Consider the following 10070-nt stretch of genomic DNA (forward strand, 5'->3'; position numbering starts at 1 on the left):
AGCGTGCCGGGAGGGCCAAATTTGATTTGTATGTGAAATTAATTAATATATGTGTGATTATGTGAAATATATGAGTTATATTATGATATGACTGCTCATGCATGTTTATGTGTGCTAAATATTATTATGGGCCCGTTTTCATTAAAAACAACATTTTTGTATTTTTGACATGTTGAGGGTATAATTGTAATTATTTGTGTTATGTGATTGAGACCACATTATTATGTGGATATATTTGCGATATTTGGCTTACGTAAATCCTTATGAGCAATTTAGCAGAAAATTCACAACATGGATTTATACTCGGTTCGAGGTGAGCCAAGGAGTATTTTGGTAATTTTGCGTAGGTTGGGAATTATTGGAGGAAATATTAATATTTGGAAGATTAGTAAATTAACTAGGAATTGAGGGTGTTAATTGAGGATTAGTGGAATTAGTGGCAAAATGACCAATATGCCCTTGAGGTTTGCTAAAAGGGTATTGTTGTGAGAGGTAAAGTGGTCTTTTGACCCCAAAAGTAGTGAAAATCTGCTCGGTGTTAGCAGCCCATCCTCACATTCTTGCCAACTCTCAACCTTTTCCCTTTAGTTTTCTCTTGAACACAATTAATCTTAGAAGCTTGGAAGGTTGAGTTTTTGGCACTTTGAGGAATTTAGGAAGGAATTTGGATGCAAGAAAAAGAATACCAGCAGCTAGGATCATTTCTTGTCAAGGGGAGTTCGAATTCAGAGGAGGTAAGGAAGATTTTTGCCATGTTTTTCAATTCCAACTGTGGTGTTCTTGATTGAGTGATGTCAAAAGAAATTCTTATGATTTGATGGTTTCTAGGTGGTGTTGGTATTGATTTTGTTGGAGGAATCAGGTTTGGTGGCTGTATCAAGCTCAAACCTCAATCTTAAGCCCGCAATTTAGATTGTAGTTTCAGAATTGGGGTAAGTTCCTAAACACAAGCTCCAAAATGTTAAATAATTGAATCTTGATGTGTTAGTGTCACTACACCAAATACCCCTTTTGATAACATATGAATATAATACTACTGAAAAAGTATTATGATACTTATATATATATGTGGCAAAGTAAAAGAAAAAAATGGCGGTATAATTAATTTTGGGAGCCCGTGCTATAACTTGTAAAAGTTATATTTTTTTCCTAATTCTTTTTTAATTATATTGTTCGACTCCTCCGTTCTTCTTCGCCTACGTTTGGCTCTGTCTTTGGCTTCTCCGTTTCTTCTCTTCCCTCCATCCCTCAAATCTCCTCTCTCTCTCGTCTTTCTCTATCTCTTGGTCACTCCTTGTGGACAGGCGAGGCTATCACTACTTCACTTTTCTCTCCCTTCTCGTCGCTAGCGTGCATGACTGCATCAATCTTGGTCCCGGTAAGTATATTTGTTTTACATTTTATTTTACTTCACATTTATTCATGTTGGTAATTTCGTTTGTTTTTCTCTGCAACTAACTGAGCATATTTATTTCATTTCCTGACATCTAAAACAAAACATGGATAATGGGTTTTTGTATGTTTGGATTAAAAGAAAACAATTGAAAGAGGGGTGCCACCATTGGGTTTTTTTTTAATGGTTTTCTGTGTAAGACATAAATGGGGTTTTGATTAGAATTGGCAACTTAGGTCACTTGGCTTGCAGCCTTTTTCATTTGTAGTTGGTCGAATTTTGTACCCATAAATATTGGCAACTTAGGTCACTTGGGTCAGAGCATTTTTTATATATGTTATATCTCCTTGATCACATCTCCTATGTTCATTATTTTATTTGGTGAATGTGTAACACAGATTAATGCTGATATGATTTGGGTTATCAAAACCAAGATAAATCTCTTCTCTTTAAATATATCGTTAGTTCCTCTATTGTTTCTGAAGTTTTTGTGATTAATATAAATGTATTTGACGTGCACCATCGCTTTGAGAACTTGACTTGGCAAGGTTTTGTTGATGTGGCTTAAGTTATGAAATTACATTGTGGTTTGTGATCTTATGAAAACTACACACTGTAGATTCTAGGGAAGAAAATTAGCTTTGAATATGTAAGTTTTCATGTCGACTTTATACTTAGGTCGTGGTATTTTCTTGGGCTTCTTTTGATCACAATGTAATAAAGAAATTTACATAATAAGGATGTATATTAGCTTTGAATATGTAAGTTGTAGATGTATATTAGCAAGATCAAGTTCCCTTATTTATTTTGACTGTACATAAAAATAAAAAGAAGAAGAAGAAAAGAAAATTAGACCAAAAGTACTAACTATACGGACATTATAAGCAAATAGGATTGGCGATTTAAAGTGCTCACTTGTATGTCTAGTGTTTTTGTAATCTGAAGTTCAAGATGGTTAAGTTCTTGGATTAGCTTTTCTGCCTTTTCGATTTTGAATTATGATTCTAGCTCTTGATTTGGCCAAAATTTGACGTAGTAGAAGCGATAAACTTTGTTTGGAGCATGAATGGCTTCACCAAGAGCATTATTAATCTTGTTTGGCTCATAATAATTAAGTTGTTCTGACCCCTCATTTGATTTTTCATATATATTCATTTTCAGTAAAATGAGTTTTGTTTTCTTCTTCACTTTCTGGTGTTTCTCCCAAATTAATTCTCATTTTGCCTGACAAGTGCTTGCTTTTCATGTCCTGATATTGATTTACATAAGAAAATATTGTGAAACCAAACTAATAAGACAAAACAATCAAACCATATAAAACTTTTTAAGTATAGGTAATAACAAATGTCATTTGTTTTTAATTCTAAACTAGCACTCTAGCTAACTAACATGCTCCGATGTGACTTAGAATTTATTCTAGTTAGCTGTCTCAAAAATTATTTTTTTTAGTTCGGACTGTCAACGTGTACACTGTTTATGAGTTCACTTTTTTCAATTTCCTTACTTGTTAGCTTCTGATTTGAGGCACTAGTAGATCAACTTAATTCATGTTGTTGCATCATTAGTTCGACTCTATTCTACTCTACATAACTTACATATATCTAAGTAAGACAATTCTATTTCTATATATGGTTTGAAAGATTAGTCTAAAATAATGACACGCTATTGCAATATCTATTATTGACTCATAAGTACATCATAATTAGTGTTTGTCTGGAAATAAACATGACAAAATCAAAGCTAGCACATGGCTGGCTGATGTTAACTAACTAATTAAACAGATGTAGAAGCATAGAAACTTTACATATATCTCTATTTTTATTAAGCAATATTATATATTGTTCAGTTTTATCTATTTTTTACATCAAAATCAACCTATGCTTTTTCTTTCTCATTAGATGTCATTATTATTTAAAGATATATATATATATATATATTTCTATCAACTTCAGAAATAGTACTGTTGGTATCTTTTTCTTGATAGTGTTGTGTTTGTGATGTCTTCCTTTGTGAGTTTTTCTCCTGCAATGCTAGCTAGCTTTTGCCAAAATCGTAGCTATTTTGTTTTTATCAATTTTTGGTGTCTTACTCTTTGCTTAAAACTATTTTTGCTTAACTTAAAAATGAGCACTAACTTTATATATATATATTGGTTTAATTTTTCAGTAGAGCTTAACTTAAAGAACTACATATTGAGCTTTGAGATTGTATTGGTGTTGGTTGTTCCCCACTGATATGATATGATTCTTCAATATTACTGGTCATATACTTTATATATATATTTTTTAATTTTTATTACTTGTTTTCTTATAATAATTTCTATGAGTTTTTCTCCTGTAGGTAAGCTATCGTTTATAATGATGATATTCTTTGCTCTTTTCAACAAAAACTTGTATTAAAATGGTATTTTGCTCATTTGTAATACCCAATTAGAGTGCTGAGAGTTTTGTGGAGGTATTATTGGATATGCAAATCAAATATTTTCTCTTTCTATTTCTGGAAAATTTGGGACTACTTGGTTAACAATCTAAGGCCTACATTTTCCAATACTTAAAAGAATCAAGGTACTATTGTTGAGACAAGCTAATGGTCTTATGCTCATTATTAGTTTCTTTTTTATTGAAAAAGGCTTTTGTATATGCTAACAAAGAACACATTCTGAATGATGATTCTTCATTTTTATTCAACACTGTTAGTTTCGAATATTCTTTTCCTTAGTCCCTATAATAATATGATAACCATATATACCCAAAAATTAATATATAAACTAATTTTTTTTTACTTATTGTATCATTTAATTTTAATTTTGTATTAATCTTTTAGGTATTGATTATATTCTTTAGGTTGTGGATCGAATTGGCAAGGAGCATTGCAAAGTTAATTAACTTGATTATTAATTGCAAGAGGTACAGAAGTATGTTCTCTTAACTCTTTTATTAATATCATACAAATGTTGGAGGAGTTTGAATATCTTAAATATTCATTCGTAGAGAAGTAGGTTATGAGTTTAAAATTGTGTGTTGCGGTGATAATGGAAGGTTGAAAACTTGTGAGTCTTAGAGAAGTAGGTTCTGGAAATTTGTTTGTGTGTTGCGGTGTTATAAGGAAGAAAACTTATTGTGTGTTGTTTGAATTTTTTTACTTGGTATTGATAGATGGTTAGGTAACTTTTATATGGGAAATGATGTCAGATTTTATCTATAATTATGTATTATCTTCTTACAAATAAATTGTGTTTGCTTGAATTGGTTTGATTATATTGATAGATATCTCACTTGGGGTGTGAATAAGGGTAGTTTTCACGTCCCCAACCTTAGGGTTTGAATTATAAAACATTATACATATGAGTTGTGATTAGCTTTTTTATATCTATGCTTATGATATGCAGATGGATAAAAGTTGGATCCATCTTAACAGGTTAACAAATAAAATTATATAGTTTAAGTTTAAGTTTTGGTATTTTATTATTGAAGCATCCTTCAAAATTGTAGAGCTACAAAGGAATATGAGAGAAAAGATAGGGAGTTTGTGAAGACTGTAGTAATGAATTCTGGTTTTCCGAGTAAGATTCTTTGTCCATGCAACAAATGTCAGAATCTAAGACATCAACTTTCAGGTGAAGTTGTAGAACACTTAGTTTTGTACGACATGGACAAATCATACAAAACATGGTTTCATCACAGGGAAGATCTAGTTGAAAGTAGCACGACAAAGACAAGTTCTACATATAATTTATTTCGGGCTGCTGGAGTATGTTCAAGTAATTTCAATGATTTGGATGATGATAACAATGATGATGATTTTGATAGTCTATTAGGAGATGTTGAATCTCCATTGTATGAAGGTTGTTTGAAATACACCAAAAATTCATCCATCGTCGAGCTATACAATCTAAAAACAAAGCATGGATTCTCAGATGTTGGCTTTTGTGAGATATTGGAGATGATCAAAGCAATGTTGCCAAAAGATAATCTCCTACTAACATCTATGTATGCAATTAATAAGTTTCTAAAGATGTTTGATCTGAACTATAAGTATATACATGCTTGTGTGAATGATTGTTGCTTGTTTACAAAAGAAAATGCTAATGCCCAAGTGGGTCCCACCTGTCAATATCCAAGATGGAAGCAAAATGAACACACAAAGGAGATTCTAGAAGGGCAGCCTACAAAATTGTTAAGATATTTTCCTATTACACCAAGGTTTCAAAGGATGTTCAGAAATGAAGAGAAAATTTCATGCTTAAAGTGGCATTCAACTAATAAAAGAATAGATGGGAAAATGAGCCATCCAGTAGATTCAGAGGCTTAGGATGCAGTTAATGAGAGATGACTAGATTTTTCACTTGAACCGTACAACCATCGACTAGGACATGCTGCTGATGAGATCAACCCTTACAAAAATATGAGTTCTACATATAGTTGTTGGCCAATAATGCTCGTTGTATACAATTTTCCACCTTCATTGTGCATGAAGAATGAATTCACATTTCTATCTATGTTGATTCCTGGACCAAAACAACCTGGGAATGACATAGATGTTTATTTGAAGCCCTTAATAGACGAGTTACTAGAATTATGGAAAGGTGTTTATACATATGATGCTTCTACAAAGAGGTTTTTTAATTTAAAGGTCATGCTGTTATGGACCAAAATGATTTTCCAACTTATGAAAACTTAGTTGGATGTGCGACTAAAGGGAAGTATGATTGTCCTATATGTGGAGAGAACTCAAATGTTGTTTGGTTGAAGCATAGTAAGAAGATGTCTTTTTGTAATCATATTCGATTTCTTCCACAACATCTCCCATATCGAAAGAAGAAATATACAACTGCTAGGGCAAGGGAAAGAGAACCACAATGTCCAACTATATTAACATGTGTTGAAGTAGCTGAGCAGTTATGTGAATTCACTAATGATTTTGGCAAGGGTAGAAATAGGGTTCATGGTTCAGAGTTTGATAAAGGATGGAAGAAAAAGCCAATTTTTTTAGGCTCCCTTATTGGGAAATCTTGGTTGTTCGTCACAACTTGGATGTTATGCATATTGAAAAAAATGTTGTGAAAGCATTCTTAACACATTGTTGGATTGCAAAGGAAAATCTAAGATCATTACAACTCGAGATTAGATTTGACAGAGATGGGAATTATGACTCATCTCCACCCATATGAAGAAGAAGGAATTACTTGTCTTCCTGCTGCAGCTTACACTTTGTCAAAATCAGATAAGAAGTTGTTTTGTAAGAGACTATTTGACTTGAAATTGCCTTAAGAATATAGTTCTAAGATTAGCAATTTTGTAGATGTGGAGAAACATAAGCTAACAAGACTTAAATCTCATGATTGTCATGTGATTATGCAGCCATTGTTAGCTATTGCTATAAGGGGTTTAATGGAGGAAGGTTGCAGAGAGACAATCCTTCGACTTTGTAGGTTTTTCCATGAATTGTGTCAAAGTTTGGTTGATAAGGAGGAGATTATAAAATTGGAATTAAAATCTGTAGAAATTGTCTACAAACTAGAAGAATATTTCCTACCTTCTTTATTTGATCCAATGATTTACTTGGTTGTCCCTTTAGCGCGAGAAGTTAGACTTTGTGGTCCGGTTCAATTTCGATGGATGTACCATTTTGAGAGGTATATGAAAGTATTGAAATGATTTGTATCAAATTAAGCACGACTAGAAGGATGTATTGCAAATCGCTATCCTGCTGTTGAATGTGTACACTTTTGTGAGACCTTTTTGAAGAATAATGATAATCAAGATAGTACTGAAATTGAAGAAAATCCACTATCAGCTGGAGAATGCTTTGAACTTGACCAATGGGATATAGCAATAGCCCACTGGTATGTGTTATTCAACTCAGATATTGTTGCACCATTTCTCAATATCCATATGGATGAGCTGAAAGAAATGCACAAAAACTTGAAGGATAATCAAACTTTGTTATGGAATCGACATTCTGAAGGATTCCCCCTATGGTTTTATGATAAGGTTACACTCTAGAGAAAATTTACAAGTTTGCATTTTCGATTAGTATATGAAATTTATTTGACATCAATATTTTTTTTCTTTTTAGATTTATAAATCTAACAAAGTAGATGACATGTTAGCTCAATTGGCTGAAGGCCCAAGTCGTAGTGTCATTTCATATAAAGGTTAAATGATTAATGGAATTCAGTTTCATAAAAGAGGTGCCAAAAAAACTACTCAAAACAGTGGTGTATACTTGGAATCACATGGTAGTGGACAGTTGAATGATACAGAAGAGTATTTTAGAGTTATCAAGGATATAATAATGCTTGATTATCGTACCTTTAAGGTGCCTTTATTTTGGTGCGATTGGGCTAATATTCGAAATGGTGTTAAGAAGTTGGATTTCTATACACTTGTAAATTTTAATATAGAGCAAAATCAGTCTATGAGGGATCAATATGTATTAGCATCTCAAGTTACAAAGGCATTTTATGCAAGAGAGAATGCGTCATCTAATTGGTATATAGCTTTAAAGGATTCAAATAGAGGGTGTTTGGGGCTAGAATAAAACAATCTGTATGATTTTCATTCAAATTTATGATACTCTTATGACTCTTTAAATGTAATTTTGGTATACTTTCAATGAAACAAAGTTGATTTTATTTACTCTTTGGCTGATATTGTGGTTCAAATTTTATTTATTAATTATTTATCTTATTTAGGAAGATATGGATATGATGCATTTATGATTTCAGTTCTTATGTTATTTTGTTTTTTATTGCAATAATTTCAATAAAAAATGAGTACATTACGAAAATCTCCGAGAAAGTAAAAAAAAAAACACCTACAGCAAGGTGCATTATGCAATATTGTTGCCCAAAAAAGAAAAAAATCATTAAAAAGTCAAGCTGAAATTATACGCGAAGACCCAAAATCTGGAACTACAAACAATACCGATGAGGATGCATTAACAAAATTATTAGGTAATCCAAAATTTGGGCGCTTAATCGGACAAGGAAGGGGGGGGGGGGGGGGGAGGTAACAAGGTCAAAATTAACTGTTGTTAATATGTGTAAAGACAAGATGACATTGTTGGAAGAAGAGCAGCTAAATATGAATATTCAAATTGCTGAAATGTTGAATCTACTGAAAAGATACTTGGTAACAATTCTTTCTCGCACTTATATAACTAAAAAATTTTATTTTTGAAATGAAACTTATCTTGTTGTTTATATTTAGGGCAGTAGAGCAACAACAAGTGAGGGGCAGTCCCACAATATTCCACAATCCAACAATATTCCTTCTCCTAAGGTAAATCTTCAAATTGTTTTCTTTCTTTTTAAGGAAAAAAATACAAAAACTAATATACTGTCTTCAAAGTTAATTTTGCAGAGTGTTGGAGTTAAAAAGGGCCATAACTTTACAGAAGCAAGGAACGCTTGCTACTTGCTCAATTGTTCAGATGCAATTATTGCTGAAAGCCGTTGGGATTCTAGTGATCCTGACTTAGAGGTGAACATAATTCCTCTTGGACTAGATTTTATGCGTGTATGGGTTGATGTTGCTATTGTGCCTAGTGCTTATTTATTTCGTCCTAACTATGTGATGCTTACGATACGAGAAGCTGTTGGTTCAACAGTTGCATGGCCTTCTCAAAAGGTTATTGCAAGAGGTATTTATTTGGTTATTTGATTATATAAATTATTGTTCAACATTAACCGATATGCAATCAAAGATTATGATAGTATTATTTGATTGCTTTGATAGGGAATATGAGAAAGAAAAAATGATAACAGGGCCAATTTGAATTAATATTATGCAACATTTAATTAAAGTTCTAAGGTCACTTGAGTATAGATAGTTGTAGTAATGTGTGTAATATAATAACTTGTTTATTATTCAAACTCAATTATTGTAAATTTGGTTATGCATCATGATATTATTGACTATTTTAGATGAATGATATGATATTTCATGACCTCATTTGATTTTCTTTTATGTTTTATTTACCAGATTCAACAAGTGAAGTGCAAAAGAAAATCTGATTTGGAAGGCTTTGTTGTGTTGACATTTGGAAGATCATGAATTCCTACCTTATTTACTTTTGAATATGCAACTGTTTAAGACTATTTTGTTGACTATTGTGAGAATGTTTTGTTTATGTTAATTAGGCAGTGTTGAATATCTTAAGACTTTTGGATTCTTTTTTAGATAATCTTGAATGTATTTTGACACAATTATTTGGTTATACGTGTTATGAACCATATAATTGGTACTCAAAAATATATTTGTACAATGTAAAGGGTGTCTTAAGTATATTAAATGAAGTGGGTTTGAATTAAAGCAATAAAAAATAATTATAATGTACAGGTTTATATAATAATAATTCAAGCTTATCCAAATATTAGAATAATACAAAAAATGTGTTATTGTATCTTTTACAATAACACTGGTTTATAAGCATAAAATTATGTTATGCAAACTATTTTCTATAGTGCAGAAAGTGTGTTATTATAAAGTGTATCATAACACTACTTTATAAGTACAAAAAAGTGTTATATAATCTATTTATAAATAGCATAATAAAATACTTATCTAACTATTAACATAACACAACAAAAGTGTTATCGTAGGCTCTACCATAACACATGTCTATTATGGAAAAGTGTTATGCAAAGTGCTTCGACCTACTATAACACCGC

General features: G+C 31.7%; 1 protein-coding gene across 21 annotated transcripts; it reads left to right on the plus strand.

Moving 5' to 3' along the window:
* The first annotated feature begins 527 nt into the window (after nt 1-527).
* On the plus strand, nt 528-9733 carry LOC133782452 (uncharacterized). 21 transcript variants are annotated; one of them, XR_009870516.1, is made up of 7 exons: nt 528-734; nt 829-932; nt 1305-1378; nt 4217-8529; nt 8608-8679; nt 8761-8880; nt 9382-9733. XR_009870516.1 is itself a non-coding variant. In XM_062221766.1 (7 exons), exons 4-7 carry the CDS (start codon nt 8437-8439, stop codon nt 9451-9453), a joined length of 369 nt encoding a protein of 122 aa, XP_062077750.1. In that variant the 5' UTR covers nt 528-734; nt 829-1378; nt 4217-4307; nt 8352-8436; the 3' UTR covers nt 9454-9733. The 21 variants fall into 21 exon arrangements, 6 of the variants coding, with proteins under 6 accessions (XP_062077750.1, XP_062077749.1, XP_062077751.1 ...); XR_009870513.1 differs by having other exon boundaries at nt 4237-4299; XM_062221766.1 differs by having other exon boundaries at nt 829-1378; nt 4217-4307; nt 8352-8529; nt 8749-8880.
* The last annotated feature ends 337 nt before the right edge of the window (nt 9734-10070 follow it).

Source organism: Humulus lupulus, chromosome 6, assembly GCF_963169125.1.
Source record: "Humulus lupulus chromosome 6, drHumLupu1.1, whole genome shotgun sequence".
NCBI lineage: Eukaryota > Viridiplantae > Streptophyta > Magnoliopsida > Rosales > Cannabaceae > Humulus > Humulus lupulus.

Excerpts from the sequence above, each read along its gene's own strand:
- LOC133782452 (XM_062221766.1), top strand. The coding sequence starts at position 8,437 with ATGTGTAAAGACAAGATGACATTGTTGGAAGAAGAGCAGCTAAATATG. Across the intron at positions 8,680-8,748 it reads ACAATATTCCTTCTCCTAAG|TTAATTTTGCAGAGTGTTGG; the intron begins GTAAATCTTCAA and ends CTGTCTTCAAAG. Across the intron at positions 8,881-9,381 it reads CTAGTGATCCTGACTTAGAG|ATTCAACAAGTGAAGTGCAA; the intron begins GTGAACATAATT and ends TTTATTTACCAG.